At 45.0% G+C, this 17,979-nt stretch overlaps 1 protein-coding gene across 5 annotated transcripts in view; it reads left to right on the top strand.

Moving 5' to 3' along the window:
• Mvb12b (multivesicular body subunit 12B) overlaps positions 1–17,979 on the top strand; it is a 154,725-nt gene that overhangs the window by 9,612 nt on the left and 127,134 nt on the right. For all 5 annotated transcript variants that reach the window (XM_060389981.1, XM_060389979.1, XM_060389980.1 and 2 more), the window contains exon 2: positions 3,597–3,719. In XM_060389981.1, coding sequence (XP_060245964.1) covers positions 3,597–3,719 — 123 coding nt within the window. The remainder of the gene's footprint in view (positions 1–3,596; positions 3,720–17,979) is intronic.

The following is a 17,979-nucleotide window of genomic DNA, read 5'->3' as shown; positions in this document are numbered from 1 at the left end:
AGGCCCGGAAGGTTTCGTTAGGAGAGCAGCTCAAGGTCATTGTCACCATGGCCAAGAGCAGACGTCCTTTTTGGCTGGCTTGTGTTGATAACCCACTGTGTTTCAGATTGGCTCAGTATTTGCCATCTAGGCACACAAGTTGGGAGTCCATTCTGGCTCTCCCTGTGGACACTTCCTGCAGCCACAGCTGGATGGCACAGTGTTGTCTCTGCTCCCCGTCGGCCCAGCTACTTAGGCTTGGTAATGGAGCCCCTGTGTGCTGTGGATCCTGCACATGCCAGGCCATAGATCAACCCATTCCCTCCTGTGCTGAGCTCAGATCTCCCTCATTAGGCCTGAATTTACCTCTGTCCTACACAAACATGGCCTTAGCTCATTTTTATTGTTGTAAATTATTTATGAGGGGAATGTTGAATCTTGAAACTGAGGTGTGAGGAAAATTAATCCCATGTTACTTTTATCTTTCTGTACTTTTCTCCCCTTTCCCTGACTTATTGAGCTATTGGCCAGAGAAAAAAAGCGCTTTGGCATTTTAAAATATAATTAGTGTTAGTATATTTGGGCGGGATGTTGGGCTCAGTGTGCTGTGCAACAGAGTACAGGCTAGACTGAGGATAATGCCTCTGTCTCTGCCAGCCACTGGGTGTCTGGGAACAAGCCTCAGTTTCCCCTTATATAAAGTAAGGCTAGCATGGTGGACCCTCCAACTCTAAGGTGAGTGTCAGCTGACAGGGAACCTGAGTGAGTCCTCTGAATTTGCAGAGTTCTACACAGGGGCGTGTTCACATGGCAGACGGAGCCACTGTGATGGAACTGAGAGTTGCTTCAGGGAGTGTTTTAGCAGGCGTCTCCTCCTGGCCCTCTGCTGGGCTCTTATTCATGCCCCTCTTCTTCCCAGCAAAGGCCTGGCCCAGGACCCTGGGTGGCAGGGTACTGTTCTGCTCCCGTGCCTTTCTTTCTGGCTGGAGGCTCCAAGCAGCCTGTGGAAGCATGGAGTGCAAGTTAATAAATGGCCTTTTGTTAGGAAGGTCAATTGAAGTGACGGTAGAGACGCTGTTAAAAGTAATTTGCAGTCAGAAAATATGTAATTCAGGGCAAGCCACTTTGAGCGATGGCCTCTGCCATGGATATCTTGGGCGTTTCTCATTAAGAGGCTCCTTGGCTGGTGGCAGCCATGCCCCACCGCCAAGTGGGCTGCAGCCCCTGGAACAGCCATTTGTCTCCGAGGCACAAAGGCTGCCTTGATCTCCAGGGCACAGCAACCCTGCAACTAAGGGAGAAGGGGGGGCAGAGAGCTTGGGGATGACTGTGCTGGCTGAGCCAGACCTGCAGTGGGCTGGGCAAGCTGGGCTCCTGAGCTCTCAGGCCCAGCTCTTTGTCTGCTTCAGCTGGAGGCTGCCTGCAGCCATCTTGGAAGCTGCTGCTGGGTGCCTCTGTGGGTGCATTGTGGGAGCAATATCTTCCCTTTGCAAGCATACACATCCTCCTGCAATTGACAGCAAGCAAGAGGACCCTTGTCATCATGCCTCATGGAGTGCATTGCCATCAGGGAATATGGCTCTCCCAGCAAATGAGATATTCCTGTGTGTGCTCACTTAATCTCACTCTTTCTCTGTCTGCCTTCTCCCTCCACCCTCCCTCTTCTCCTTTCCTTCATTTCTTATTCCTTTTCATTCTCCATCCCTCTTTTTCTTTGATAGTAAAGGCAGTAGTATTAAATTGTTTTTTGTTGCTTCACATGTTCTTTATTAAATTCACAGCATGATATTTAACACTGGCAGCATTTGTACATTTTGCTAATGAGTTGTTAATTGCAAAGCATTTTTGGTAACCGACAGCAGGTACCAATATTTTGCAAACTGCAGCCGTGTGGTTTTCATGCTCCCCCAAATACAGGATTTTTCAGGGACAGCCATTTTTATTTAGTGGTTTGCTCTAGATTGAGCAGGTGTAGATATTTAACCCTAAGCCCATATTGGGGTCACACATATGGAGTCACTTGATAAATATTTACTTAATACCTACTAGGTGCAAGGGCCCTGAGCCACGAGCTGTCGAAGATAAACCTGCCTAGAAAATGGAAGTCGAGACAAGCAAAGGGTGTGGTGGTGCAGCATGGTCTCCACCTCCTGCCCGGGCTGCTGGAGGCTTATTTTTGGTAGAAGCAATAACTCTGTAACTTGGCTAGGAGGGCAGGGGCGCCGGACACTGCCGAGCTCTAACCAGGAACAAGTCTGTTTCCGGAGTGCTCTGTAGGTGCCACTGACTAAGTGGGTGACCTGCAGTGGAGCGTTTTGATGGTTCCTGTGAGGTAGTCTACAGACATTTTTGAGTGGCCAGTGCTTTTTGATAAGAGGCTGAGGAGCAAGAATGTGCCTCCTGCTGCCTCTTCAGGCAGGATGTTTGGTTTGCTTTTGAAGTTGGAGCCATCCTTGAGCGCGCCGCAGCCAGTGGGGTTTAATTGCTGCAGAACGAGGTGGAATTTATTTTGTCCTTTCCTACTGTGCGCCCAGTAAAAGTGGTCTGTGTCAGGTGTTGCTGGGTTTATTTGGTTTCGGGTGCACAGCCACTATAGCAGCCAGGCCGACCGCTCCCTGCTTCGTCAGCCTCCTCCAAGGATCCTGTGCAGAGGCCGCAAGCAGCAGAATAGTAACTCTACGCATCTTTTCATCTAAGCGACCAGTGAGAATTAGGATCAGTGTTAGTGCTCAGCTCTGAGTAAGTGCCACTTGACCCGTGGGGTTAAACTAGACAAAGAAATGGGCCAGACCTCTAGTGTGTGGTGCTTCCTGTCTCTGGCTCAAGCCAGAGCCCACCTGCTGCATTCTGAGTACCTGCGGTGTCATGGCCCTCTCTGGGCCTTCTTTTATATCCTCTCTTTCAGTTTTCTCGACAGCTGGGGAATGGATCAAGACCTCATTTTACAGTTGAGAGAAAGCTGGGCCTCCCCAAGCTGTAATTTCTTGTTCAGACACTGACTTGTAAGTGTGGAGTCAGGAGCCACACGTACCTCTCATGCCCATGCCCAAATGCTTCCTCTGTTTTTGGAGCTCATTGAATTCTCTGTCTGACGAATGTCTAGCTGTGGTTTCTCCGTACGGGAGCACTGTGTAAGGGACAGGGGTTGCTTCGAGACTTTGCCGGGGGTGGCCTGCCTGGTGTTGGTCCCTGGGAAGAAATCAGGCAGCTGGGAGGAGAGCTAAGCGGCATGTGGGGCTGGGAAGTAGCTCAGTGGGTAGCGTGCTTGCGTGCCCCGCATAAAGGGTTCCATCCCAGCAGCACATAAAACTAAGTATATACACCTGTAATGTGAGCACGGGGGAGGGAGGTGGAGGCCAGCCTGGAATATGTGGGGATGTGCTCTTGTGTTTGAGTGGAAATTAGCTCCTGAGAGCAGTCACAAGCCTCAGCATTCCATGCTAACAACTTGAGGTTGAATTCTTGATCTGAGATCGGGGTCAGATAAGGCCAGGTGAGGAATGCAGAGCTCAGCTGAGGATAGCTGCCCCAGGATTCTCCGTCTATTTAAAACCTTGCTCACTCACATTGAACACTGAGTTTGAATTCTATGCTCTCCATTTCCTTTTCCAAACCAGGACCAAGCCACCATGCCTGAAGTCAAAGAGCTTTCAGAAGCCTTGCCAGAGACGCCAATGGACCCCATCACGGGAGTCGGGGTGGTGGCGTCCCGGAACCGAGCCCCAACTGGCTATGATGTGGTAAGACAATGCCAGCTCGTCTGTTCTGCTCTCTATCTAAGAACCTCAGTCCCTGTGTGAAAAATGTGCGTCTTCCCTCTCATAACTTAGAATGACCAGAAGAGGAAAGTCATGGCCAGAGGAGGTGGCTGTAATGTCCTGCTTTGGGAGTCAGAGGACCTGCTGAGGCCATGGGGTGGTCATTTTTCACCTTTTAATTAGCTCCATTGCTTTTCAAAGTCACCTCTAGTGTAGGTGCTTCATGAAAAAGACTTAGGAGAGACCCTGGAGGTTGTCTTGCACTGTCCCAGGAGTGTAAATGTTCTGAGTCTGTGGCGGTGTCCTTGCCCAGAGCCAGCAAGGAACTTGTGCAGCGATCAGCTTCGTGTGCGGGCTGGAGCCCTAGTCAGGGCTTCCCAATATCAGGGCCAATAATCAGGGAATTCTTGTCATAGAGCTATCCTGTGCATCAGAGGCTGTGTGCAGCTTCCTTGACCTCTGTGTAGTCAAAGGGAAGAACACCCCAGATGTTTCCAGATGTTCCCTGTGGAGGGATGGGTTAGCAAAATCAGCCCCCACTGAGAACCTCTTGGGTTAGACTGCATCAGGTCCTCACTACACAAAGAGGAGTCCGTTAAGAAAAAGATCAAGAAAACAAAACTTCTCCTTCTCTACTGTTGAGATGCTTGTGAAGAGATGGAGAGGGTCTTTTTTTGACAAAGATTTGCGTCCGGCCGGCCTCCTGTCTTCAAAGCCCAGTTGGAATGTCTAACTTTCCATAAAATAGAATCATTAGGTATGGCTTTGTGCCATAAAACTCTTGGGGAAGCTAATAAAAATGCTCCTGATTTGAGAAGCTGAAGTGTGTTGTGATGAATTGGGTCTGAGGCAGCACATCGTGCATCAGGCCGGGCTGGGAGCTCCTGCTCTGCCTGTGGACTATCCAGGGCCCCCAAGGCTCAAGCCCCAAGCCTGGGCCTCACAGCTCCCTGCTCTTCTCTGTCCATCAGCATCTGTAGCGTTTCTCCTGCACCTTTGGGGTCATCCAGACTGCTTGGCTAGTGGGCGGCAGATGGCCTTTGATAGTTTGGCTTTCTGAGAGTCCCTGGAAGCCTGACAGGGGCACAATCTATCCCTATCATTTTCTTCTAACATCTAGCTCAGGGCAGGAGAGCGTGGTGTCAAATGAGTGAAATTAATAAGCACATTTCACCATCATGCTGCACCATGCATTTTAGTGGAAGGTGAGCAGGGCAAGAGGCTTGAGCTAGCTCTCCTGTAATTACCCAGCCTGCACATAGCTCTAAGAGCTCTTTCTGGGAGAGGGGCAGTAGTCCTCTCTTCATCTGGCCTCTAGCCTCTTCTCATATAAACATCTCATTCCCAAGAGCTCTGGCCCCAAGTTCAAGGGGAAAGGCAGAGAAGGAGGGGTGAGAAGAGGCATTTCCGCTTTTTCTTCATTTGGAGTTCCACAGTAAGTCAGCAAAGTGCAGGAATGTGTTGGGAAGGCTCCAAAGACTGTCCAGAGGATGAGGAAGCCTGTGGCAGCTGGAGGCTAGACCATGCTCAGTGTACAATCTGTCTAGGATTAACTCCCACCTCCCTCACACAGTGAGATGCTCTGACCAGCTTCCTGCCATTAGTCACCAGATGTGCTGGCTGGCCCTGAGCTGCCTTAGAAAGGCTTCTTAGGCACTGCTGCTGCTTGAAGCTAAAGGTGCCAAAGGTTCGTCTGTAAAAATGTAATTCAACGACTTTCCTTCTCTCTGGATTCGGGAAGGATCTTGGACTAGAGGGCTGGAGATCATTTGCTAACTGTCTCAATTCATTGTCTCCATTTCTGCAGTCTTCTGAGAACAGCCTCTCTTTTCCTGTCCTTCAGCCACATGCCCAGGGCTTGGGGTGACAGGCTGAAGTACCTGCTCTCAGAGATTGCAGTGGGTTTCAGAAAAGGTGTAGAAAAGGCTCAGCAGCAAGACTGCTGGGCTGGAAGAGTGACGGGGAAGTGGCAGTGAGACACTGAGGATGGACACAGGTGAGGAAAGGTGACATAAAGGTGGGCAGCTGTCAGGGTAGCCCAGGCACACATGGGAAGGATTCTGGGGTATGAGAAGGTACAGCAGACAGGGCCTGCCTGGTGGAGTTGGGCTGGGAGGGCAGAGAAGGTGGGCTCCAACCAGTCAGAGGGCGGAGGGGGATGCCTGTTGTTTGGCTCTTCTTCCTGCCACTGTGAGCTGGGAAGCCAGCCTTGGTGGAGGCCTCTGACTTCCATGCGGCCTCCATGGGCAGCATGTGGGTTAGCCCTCTTCCTCCTTCCTTTCCCCCTTCTTCTCATCTCCCTTCCCTTCAGTAGTGTTGAAACTAATTAGGCAACAGAACATTTTTTTTTTCCAAAACTGCTGGTCCTGCATAATTTATAGGTACCTAAAGTATCCCCGGTGTCTTCAGAGTCATTGGAGCTGCCAGCATTTGAAGCGTCAGATGTGGGGTGCTGTGGGTACGCTGGGACAAATTGGCTCTCCTCTGGGCAGTGGGTTAGGCTTAGGGCTCAAAAAAACACACAGGTTTAAAATTGGAAACCTGCAAACGAGAAGCCAGTTGTCATGCACCAGAGCAGAAGAAGAAAAACAAAACACCCCCCTTCCCTCCCCCCACACCAAACCATCTGCTCAGTGCTGAAGCAAGGTTGAGAAAGCCTGCGTGTTTCCATAATGTTCGGGAATTAAAACCCTTGGGAGGAAGGTCACGAGCTCTTGCCTAAAGCATGTGGTAGATATCAGTGGGACATGTGCACCACAGTCATCATACTGTGGTCTGACAGAGCTGTTACTCAGGTCTCTAGAAAGGACAAGTTGTGGTAGGAGGCCCTTGTTCCTCGTGGCCAGAGGACAAGAGACCTCATTTCCACAGGTATCCTTCTGGTATCTCACCCTGTGGCAGGTGAAGGATGAGGAGCAGCTTCCCCTGTAGGCCCCTGTCTTCCTGAGCGCGGCCCAGCTGGCAAGGGACTGTTCCTGAGCAAAGAGATGGAGGCTTGGAGGTCCCCATACCCCACAACTTCATCCTACAGGCTGATTTCTTTTCAGAACTGAGCTTGTTTTGATAAAGGCACCAGGTGTTCCTCTATTTTTGTTTTGATAGAAAATACGTTAAACCAAGATTTAATGAAAACACAGAAAGTGGTTTTATGGCCAGCCCTTGGGCCCTGGTTTCCTGTGGCTTGAGTCTGGAAAACTTCTGTGAACTGTCCGGGACAGATCTGTCTGGAATAGGACCCTTGACGCTTGCTGAAGTGAGTGCAGTGACCGGCATTGTGCAGGAGGCCAGCAAGCCTGCCTCAGGAAGTTCTGGCAGAAACAGTGGCTTCCTGTGCCTGCTGGGTAGAAGAGGTCTTCCCTTTCTGCATCCCCTGCCCCCAGCCATGCACTTAATGACCAAAGCTCCCTCAGATAATGGATGGATGGGACAGTGTCTTGATATTTCCTTCTGCTCACAGGAATCTCTGGCTCACTTTTGCAAAGACTTGTAAAAAATAAAACCTCAATTCTTTGGATCGACAGAGAAGTTAACTTTCCTTTTTTTAAATATAGAATTTAAGGTCTGAGGTAATTATGAATTTAAGTGCACTTTAAGGACTAATGCGAGCACTCCTTGTTTTGAGAGATGCAGTATGCGCTTTCACCCCTGTTGTAGTGTCTGAAAACACTAACGTGTGGAGATTGGGAATTGAATCCGGAGTCCTCTGGAAGAACAACCTCCACATCTATCAGCCATGTCTGTCAAGCTCCCTGGGGGGGGGGGTTCTTGAATTTATTTTACTATTGACTTTCCAGGGTTCTTGGCTGAGTCTGTTCAGAACCGCGCGCGCGCGCGCGCGTGTGTGTGTGTGTGTGTGTGTATGTCTATACATGTTTGCTTCAGTAGACATATGCCTTTTCCCCTTAACACAATCTTTCATGTAGTAAAAACTTTACTGTCTGATCAAGTCCAGTTTCTCTATTTTTTTCATTTATGAATTGTTTAGGTATCAGGTGTAAGAACCTTTTGCCTCTGATCCCGAAAACTTTCTAGTTTTCTACATATTTAATATTTCATGTAATATAAGATATGAACTTGGGTTGAGTTCTCCCCCTGCCCATGGCTTCCTCTTCAGAAAACCAAATACTCCCACCATTTGTGCAAAAGATGGTCTTTTCTTTTGAACCTGTGACTAAAAGTGATGAACATGGATCTGTCCATCTGTGTGTCTGTGTCTATTTGTAGTTGTGTTTTCAAGGTTGTTAGAGTTGTCTGTCTTATGACTTTTAGAATAATTTTTCTATATCAACCAAAAATTCCCTTGGGATTTGAGGGCACTGATGTTAAATCTGTGTAACATTTGAAGATCTTTATCTCCCTCCCTCCCTCCCTCCCTCCCTCCCTCTCTCTCTCTCTCTCTCTCTCTCTCTCTCTCTCTCTCTCTCCTCTTTTCATGACAAGGTTTCTCTGTGTAACATTTGAAGATCTTTATCTCCCTCCCTCCCTCCCTCCCTCCCTCTCTCTCTCTCTCTCTCTCTCTCTCTCTCTCTCTCTCTCCCTCTTTTCATGACAAGGTTTCTCTGTGTAACAAAGCTCTGGCTGTCCTGGACTCTCTTTGTAGACCAGGCTGGCCTTGAACTCACAGAGATCTGCCTGCCTCTTCTTCCTAAGGGCTGGGATTACAGGTGTGTGCCACCATACTCTGCAAACATCTTTATCTTTTACATTGAGCTTTTTAGTTCCTCAGCTATAGTGCAGTGTTTGGTTCTTTGATTACCTTCGCAACATTTTATACTTTTAAAACATGCAAGTATATCCGTGTTTTGGTAGATCTAAGTGTGATTACTTTTTTAAATTGCATTTTTATCTGTTGTGCATATGGGAGTAACCCAGAGTGCATGTGGGGAAGTCAGAGTCAACCTGCCGGAGTCTGTCCTCTCCTTCTACCCTGTGGTCCCTGAGGGATGAACTGAGGTCACTGGGCTTGGCAACAAGTGACTTTACCACTCGAGTCATCTTACCAGGCCCAGAGTACTCCAGTGTTTAGTTTGAATGATTATAGATTGATTTGAGCCTCTGATTTTGATGTGTTAACTGCTATTATAGGAATAGAATTACTGTTTGTAGGTCACTGACTAGCCCTTCATTTCCTGCTCTCACTTGATTCGGAAGCAGGGTGGTGAGCTTAGCTGCCCTTGCTGTACCGTTGATCTTAGGGGAAAATATTCACTATCAAGGATGTTGACTGTGGATTCTACTTCAAGTTGAGAAAGTTTTCTGTTCATGGTTTTCTGAGAATCATAACTGATAGCTGAAGTTTTAGATGTGCTTTCTGCATCAACTGATATGATCATGTGTTTTTTTTTCCTTTATCGTGTTAACGTGGCAGATTACATTGAATATTGAACTGCCCTACATTCCCTAAAATTAATCCTCTTGGTCATGATATACTTGTTTATTGGTGAATTCTCTTTGCTAATTTTGTTAAGAAATTCTATGCCCATGTTCATGAGGAAAATCATTATTTTTTGATTTTACACTATTTTTGTCTGGTTTGAGAATATTAGATTCATGAAATGAATTGGAAAATACCCTTCCCTCTTATTCTACTTTCTAGAAAAGACTGTATAATTGGTGTTAATTATTCATTAAATGTAAGATAAAAAATTTTCAGTGAGCCTCTGGAATCTGGAGATTTAAGTTCTTTAAAGTTTGAAAGTTTTAAGTCCAGTTTTCTTAATAATCAAAGAGCTGCTCATGTGTTGCAGTGAATTGCAGCAGCTTGTGTTTTTCAAGGGATTGGTCTGTTTCATCTAAGTTATCAAATGTGCATAGAATTATCCTTAACACCTCTCATTCTTTTTACAGAGGTTTTGGCGACTTTTTATATTGAGCCAGAGGTAGAGCTATGTGTCCTCTTCCCCACTCTGAGCATGGATTCAGGCTGGCTTAAGCTTGCACAGGTCTTGTGCATGCTGTCGCAGCTGTTGTGACTGCATATGTGTAGCTGTCATGCTGTGTCCTTGTAGTCATTCACCTCCTCTTCTGCAAACATCCCTGAGCCTTTGCAGGGTGTGTGTGTGTATGTGTGTGTGTGTGTGTGTGTGTGTGATACTCACGCCCCATTTAGGGCTGAGCATTTAAAGTCTCTTACTCTGCACCTGAGACAATTGTGGGTCGATGTGTTAATCGTCATCTGCTGCAACTAGAAGCATCTCTGATAAGGGTTGAGAGATGCATAATCCCTGTCAGATTCTTTTTAAAGACAAGACTCTCACCCTATAGCTCAGGTTTGTCTGGAACTTGCAGTGAGCCTCCTACCTGAGCCTCCTAAATACCTGGATTTTGGGCCTGAGACTCCATGCATGGGTTTTCCTCATTTCTAGTGTCTTGTGTCCAGATCTACTTCTCAGCATTGCTTTCCTTGCTTCACAGATTTTCATGTTTTCTTGACACTATTCAGTACATTTAACATTTTATTTAGATGATGTATTTGATACATCGAGTATTTAAAACACAGTTTCCAAATACTGAGAGGATTTCCTTATTGATTTCTAGTTTGATTCCGTTGTGTTTGGGGAGAACACTGATTCTGGCTCTTGCAAACCTGTAGAGATCTCATAGTCCACAAAAGCATCTGTCATCTGTGCCTCAGGGCACAGGAAGCCTTGTGTGCGCTGCTGTTGAGGTGAAGTGCTCAATGAAGGCAGTTTTCGCTTCACAGATACATTTTACATTGATAGTACTTTAGGATCATCCTGTCTTCTTAGCTGATTGTCTGATGGCTGTGTCCCCTTGTGACTGTTAATTTCATCGTTTTATATGAATATAGATATTTCTTCAGTTAAGTACTCTTTCTTCACACTTTTACAGCCACTTTGTCTATAGTTTTAGTTTCTATTGGTTCAGTAAAACACCATGTCCCTAAGAAACTTGAGGAAAGAGGTTACTTTGCTTACATTTCCACATCACATTATAATGAAAGGCAGTCAAGGCGGTCACTTGAGGCAGGACCTGGAGGCAGGAACTGGAGGCAGGAACTGTTGCAGAGCCATGGAGTGTTGCTTATTAACTTTCCCTCTGACTTAGTCTGCTTTCTTATATTGCCCAGGTCCATCAGTTCTGGAATTGTACAGTGAATTGCACCCTCCTACGTCAGCCATCAATCAAGAAAATGAACACAGCTTGCCAATAGGTCTGTTTGAGAGGACCATTTTGTCAGTGAAAGTTTCTTTTTCCTAAATGGCTCTGGCTTCTGTCAAGATGACATAAACTAGCCAGCACAAGTATTATATGTGTTGATTAGGCTGGCCTCACATGCCCGCCTCTCTACCTCCTGAGTGCTGGAGTTAAAGGCATGTGCCTTCATGCTTGGCTTTGAGACATGTCTCTTAAGGGCAGATATGCTTATGCCACTTTTTAAAATGCACTCTGCCAATCTCTAGTCCCCCAGTGGGTGTATTTAGGCCATTTATACTTAGTACAGATTTGATAGTTCAGGGCTTAACTAAACCATTTTGTTTCTTGTTTTCTATTTAGTCTGTGTTTTGTTTTGGATTAGTTGGACATTTGTTAGGACCCTGTTTTGGCTTATTGAAGTGTCCTGGGCGGCTGTCCTTTGTATTAGGTGTTACACTGTAAGTCTACCGCTTGTCATTTTACCAGTTTTCAACTGAAGTACAGGGCACTCATCTCCTTCACGGGCCTTCATTAATAATGCAGCAGCATCGTGCGTGTTCCCTGTGCATGCGCTTAATGCCATGCCGCACAGCACTGTGCTCATCGCCACGTCACACGTGATTGAGGAAATTTATGAGGAGGAAATCCACATTTACTCATTTTTTAAATTGGCCTTGTTGACTTCTTTCTGAGAATTTCTTTATTTTCTCTTTCCTGAAGGAAATTTCACTGAAAGTAGGATTCTGAGTCGAATCCCTTCTTTCTGGGCACTGTGATTCCTAATGAGAAATAGCTGAAGACCTTCCAGGGTAACAGCTTTGGGATCCCCATGCACTTTTAAATGACCCTTTGCCCATGGTCTGTAAGTGAGCCCAATAAACTCAGCAGCTCCCCAGGGTGACCTTTGATGGGATTGTACTTTGGTTTGTTGTGGGGCCTTAGCAGGAGGAGTACATATTTGTTTATATCTCCCAGGGAAGAGATCCTCATAACTGATGTATTTAAAGTGTACCTGATGAATCTGAGCACCAGTCTACCTCACCTCTGAAGGCTTCCTCCTGCCTCTCAGTAGTCTATCCATCATCCCCATCCAGTGTAGGGAGGCACCAAGCCACTTCTGCTCTCAACTGCCTCCCTCCTTCCTTCCTTCCTACGTTCCTTCCTTCCTTCCTTCCTTCCTTCCTTCCTTCCTTCCTTCCTTCCTTCCTTCCTTTCTTCCTTCCTCCTTCCTTCCTTCCTTCCTTCCCTCCTTTCTTCCTGCCTGCCTTCCTTCCTTCCTTCCTTCCTGCCTTCCTGCCTTCCTGCCTTCCTGCCTTCCTGCCTTCCTGCCTTCCTGCCTTCCTGCCTTCCTGCCTCCCTCCCTCCCTCCCTTCCTTCCTTCCTTTCTTCCTTCCTTTCCTCCTTCCTTCCTGCCTCCCTCCCTCCCTCCCTCCCTCCCTCCCTCCTTCCTTCTTTCCTTCCTCCTCCCCCCCCCCTCCCCAGTGTAGTGTGGTTGTTTGGTGATGCCCTCACACTGTGGAGAATGTCAGACATTCTGGCTGCCGAAGGAGTTGTCCTACATTGCATCTCAACTGACATGAGGTGGCTATTTGGGTTGTTTCCAGTTCGGGCTATTTAGAACAAAGCTGCTGGGAACATGACACATACATGTGTTCTTTTTCTTTGTTAACACCCATCAGTGGAATGGCTTTAGCATTAATAGTTAAGGCAGTGACTTATTCAAGTTAATTTTTATGTATGGTTTGATGTGTGGGTCAAGGGTCACTTTTTTGCCTATTGTTTATTGTGTTGTAATCTTTAAAGATTACTCTTTCTTTAGTGAATTAGCTTGACTCTATTCTCTAAAATCAATGGCGTGGTAGACACCGATTGTACTGCTGTGCGCTGTCTGTGTACCAAGCCTTTGGTGACGTTGGCTTTATAGCCATTGTTGAAATGGGGTAGTCCTCAGCTCTGTTCTCGTCAGTGTTTCTTTGGTGTCCTAGGTCTTCTGAATTGTATTAGAGGTTTAGGAATCTCTACATCAATGCCTAAGTTATTCTGCTGGGCCTGTGTGTGGTGCCATAGAAAATGGGCCAGTCTGCAGGTGCTGGACATGTGAATGATTCTGGGTCTTTAGCTCTGGGAATATGGTACTTAAATCTTTGAAATTTTCAACTATCTTTTCTTCTTCAGTGTGCAATTTGTGCAGATGTTTTGTCAAAGTTATTCTTAGTTATCTCACATTTTCTATTCTCTTGTAAAATGCTACTTATTTTATTCTCGTTTATGAAAGTACATAAAGTGCAAGTGGCTTTTGTAGCTATTAAATTAGTTGTTGCAACCTTTAAAAAACATTCCTTAAATGTCTACATAGGTAGCAATGTTGCCTATGAATAAAAAGTTTTATTTCTTTCCTGTCTCATCTGCTTTTGTAATTTCCCTTTCCTGCCTTATTGCACTGGCTATCACGTACAGTTCTGATTTCGGGCTTCCTTGCCTTGTTTCCAACCTTAGACAAAAGCTGTCAGTGTTTGCCCACTTAAAAATACTGTTGGTGTTAGGTTTATCTATAGATCCCGTGGAGCAGGAAGTACCCTTATAGAAAGTTTCAGTTTAACGTGGGAGTTTAATTTTGTCAAATGCTTTCTGTGCTCTTGCTGCTGTGCTGTATGCTTTTTCTTTAATTCTTGGTCTGATGAAACATACCAATATTTAAATGTTAAACCAAATATAAATTCCTGAGGTAAATTCCATGTGGACATAAAAGGTTGTCCCTTTTTAGATGTTTTATTTCATTTCCTAGAATTAAGAAATGTTATGTAGGGCTAAGGATATAGTCAGTGGTCGAGCACTTACATAGCATGCATGAAACTTTGGGAAAGAAAGAAAAGGAAAATATAATTTTATGTATGTGTTCATGAGGGATATGTATTAACGTGGCATTCTGTTCTTATAATCTTTCTTTTCCTGTTCTTATAATCTCTGGTATTGTTGAAGGGTGTCACTTTTCTTTTTTTCTGAAATGTTTTTCTTTAAACATTTGTTGAATTTACAATTGAAAACTCTAGGTTGTTATGTAGAAAAGTCTGAAATATGTCAAGGATGTATCTCAGTGGTAGAACTCTTGCCTAGCATGGACAAGGCCCTGGTTCAACCCCTTGTACTCCAAGATAGATGATGCATAGGTAGGTAAGTAGGTAGGTAGATAGACAGACAGACAGAGATACATTAAATAGTTTGTAACACTGTTTTTTAAAACAGAGGAATCGGAATTATCTTTTGTAAAGTGTGTATGCTTGGAGCCTGAATGTGTATGTACACTGTGTACATGCTAGTGGCTGCTGGGCATTGTAAACCCCGATTCCGCCTGGAACTGGAGTTACACACGCTTGTGAGCCCCCTACCATGAGCTCTGGGAACCAAACCTGGGTCCTCTGCAAGAGCAGCCGGTGCTGTTAATGGCTGAGCTGGCTCTCCAGCCCAGGCGTCAGCTGCTCTTAGTGGCTATCAGCAATTTATTTCTAACAAGACATTTTCCAATCAATTAGGTTTTCCAGTGTTCAGGCTTAAAAGTTCTTCATAATGTTCCCTTATTTTGTTTTTACTTTTTATAAAATCTGTTGGTTGCTTTTTCTTTAATTCCCAATAATGATAATTGATTCATCTCTTGTTTTTCCTCCTAAGACTGTCTAGAGTTTTTAAATTGTATTTTCTCAAAGCTTTTACTTTTATTGTTGTGTTTTCTCCTTTCCACTGTATTATTTTCTTCTTATCGTCTTTAGACTTAGTGGCCTGGTTTCTAAGGGGGAGCTCTGTCCACTGACTTGGCACACTCCCCTCCCCATGACAAGCATTAAAGCAAAGAATTTCCTTCTGAGCTTGGCATTGGCTGTGCTTCTCAAACATGGCCATGTCATAAAGGACTTTAATTAATTCATGAAATTGTCTAAAATCTTTTATTTTTCTGTTGATCAGTGTTCTATTTTAATGTGTGTTATTTTGTTTTCACATTTGGGGGTTTTCTTGATGTGTGCATTATTGACAACTTGCTCTCTTCCATGTGGCCAGGGAACATAGAAATATGTGTTGGAAGCCTTCTCTTGTAAACCTGATAATATTTTCAACCTTTGTGAACTATGGATGATCTCTGCGAACTACAGGCTATCTACAGGCTCTAGGCAATATTTGTCCTGTCCTGTAGGCTGTCTGCAAAAAACCCAGATCTTCTAGGTAACCAAGACAATCCAGGCAGTCAGACCCAGGTAAAGAGCAGCAGGGTGGGGAAGAAAAATGTAAATTCTGCTACTAACCAGGACATTTGTCTGTAGTCACCCATTACAACGCTATCCACTCCCCACTCCTATTGTGAGGCCTAAGTCTTATATGCCTCTTTTTGGGTTATCTGAGTCACATATACCCTGTAGCACAGGTCACTTATTAACCAAGTGTCCTACTTACTTTTCTGTTGCTATGATAAACACTTTGGCCGAGACCATCTAGGAGAATGTTTGTTTATTTTGCTGGTGATAGTCCATTTTCAGGAAGCCAAGGACTTGAGACGGGCTGAAGCAGACCATGGGGGATGCCAACTTGCTCTGCTGATGTGCTCAGCCACCTTTCTTACATGGCCCAGACCCACCTGTCTGGAGAAGGCCAGACCCTCCTATGTCGATGAACAGTTAAGAAAAAGCTCCTCAGACATGCCTGGAGGCCAGTCTGAGGGAGGCATTTCTTCAGCTGAAGCTCTGTTCCTGGGTGTGGCATGCTGACCGCTGATGTTAGTCATGACACCAAGACTGCTTCCTTGGAATGCAAAGACCAGAACCCTTTGTTGGAAAACTTCAGGAGTAGAGAGGATAGAGACCTCAGCTTCCCACTGTGGCTTTATGAAAGCCCTTTTACTTGAAAAGAACCGATCTGGGTTCTCTTCTCCCTCCCTATCTAACACTGTGATTTGTATTGGGAAATACTCTAGTTCATCAGAAAGGATATTCTGTCGTTACCACAGTTTTCTACAGGTGTCAGCAAGGCCTAGAGGGTTGACTGTATCCTTCAGGTCTTTTATATTCCTACTGATTTTCTGTCTTCACAGTTATCAAAATATGGATACTGAAATCTCTGACCATAATTGTGGATTAGTCTATCTACTTTTTAGTTCTTGCTTTCTGCATTTTGTTAGGTGTAAACATTAGAATTGAATACCATTCTTCTTGGTTGACCCTTATCATTGAAGTGACTTCGCCAATAGTTTTTGCTCTGAAGAACACTTTGGGGTATAATAGGATACAGCAACAGCTTTCTTAGGATTAGTGTTGGCCTGAAACAGTCTTTTCCGTGCTGTTCGTTTGAACCCATCTGTGACTTTAAACTAGGATTCTTATAAATAGTAAATTATCTATTCTGACTATTTCTTCTTAAGATCATTTACATTTAAAGTAGTTATTGATGTGCTTGGGTTTAACTCAACCTAATTTGCTCTTTGTTGTCTGTTGTCCCCCTCTCCCCCATCTGCTCTTGGTTTCTATGGTGGTTTGAATGAGAAACGTCCCCCATAGCTCAAACATTTCAACACAAGGTTTTCAGTTGGTGATGATATCAGGAGGTTTAGGGCATATAGCCTTCCTGGAGAAAGTGCATCACTGGGGCAGACTGTGAGAGTATGTAGCTTCACCCTATCACCAGTGCTCTCTGTCTCTGCTTTGTGTTTTTGTCTAAAGATGCGGCTCTTAGCTTCCTGCTGCTGCCATGTCTGCTGCTTCTTGTCACGCCTCCTGTATGACAGTCCTTCCCCCTCTGGAACTGTGAGCCAAAATAAACTCTTTCTAGGTCACTTTTGGTCATGGTGTTTTATCACGGCAACAGAGAAGCCAGTCCACTTTACTTTCTGCCCTTTCTCCAGTGTCTTTCCTTTTCTCTTTCTCTTTTTTCTTTTAGTGCTGGGACTAAAGCCCAGAGCTTAGCTTGTTTCAGGGAAAATTTCTACCTCTGAGCTATATCCCCAGCATTCCCTGCATGTTTTAAATTATTTTATCACATTTTGCTTTCTCTGTTATCTTACTATATGGATTTTTAAAAAAGATTTATTTACTTTTATTTCATATATGAGTGCCTGCTTACATGTATGTCTGTGCCTGGTGCCCACGGAGGCTAGAACTGGGCATCAGATCCCATGAGCTGGAGTTACAGGTAACTGTGAGGCACGGTATGGTGCTGGAACTGAACCTGGGTCCTCTGGAAGAGCAGCAGGAATGCTTGACTGCTGAGCCGGTTCTCCAGCCCAGCGGCTTGTTTGTAGTCTCCTAGTGGTTGCTCTGAGCTTACACATCTCTTTAGCATACCATGTCTGCCTTCCACAAGCAGCTCAGTGCTTCTTTCCCTCCTGGCTTTTGTGCTGTGATTGTAGCACATTTTCCCTCTATGCATGCCATAAACCCCACAATGCACAGCCGTCAGCTTTTATTTAAATTTTTATTATCTTATAAAAAGACTTAAGAAATAGTGAATTCCTTATAGCTCTCCTTCTACTGCCATATCTTGTATTCATTGCTCTGTGTTCCCAGTTTTCATCTGATGTGGCTTTCCTTCCACATGAAGACCGTGCTGGGGAGGGGATGTCTTATCCTCTGCTGCTGGTATTGTAATGTCTCATCTTGTGCATGCCTGGATAGTGTATTATTTCATCTCCTATTTGAAGGATGCCCTTACCAGCATTTTCATTCACTGTGTTGGAGGTGTGGCTCCATCATCGCTCAGCTTAAGTTATTTCTTATGGATGTCAGCTACCCTTCTTACATTGACTTCTCTCTTCTGAGGTTTGTTTGTTTGTTTACCCCTGTCCCCCCCCGCCCCCCGCAACTGTACTGGCTATAAGCATTTTGATGATTCTTCTAATGATTAGTCTGCTTGAAATCTGTGAGTTAATAGTTATGGTTAAGTTTAGAATATTTCTGATCACTGTGTATACAGCTTTCTCTTTTCCCAGGGTCTCTGGCAATATATGCATCTGACCACTTTGTATTGTCTTGTGGCTTAAGTAGCTAAGAAAATATGTAGAAAGAAGCAAGGACAAAATTAGAATTTTAAAAGAGACTATTGTTAATTA

The sequence above is a fragment of the Meriones unguiculatus genome, chromosome 8 (assembly GCF_030254825.1).
Source record: "Meriones unguiculatus strain TT.TT164.6M chromosome 8, Bangor_MerUng_6.1, whole genome shotgun sequence".
NCBI classification, from domain to species: domain Eukaryota; kingdom Metazoa; phylum Chordata; class Mammalia; order Rodentia; family Muridae; genus Meriones; species Meriones unguiculatus.
Note: the sequence above shows the minus strand (reverse complement) of the source record. Positions and strands in the feature narration are given on the sequence as shown.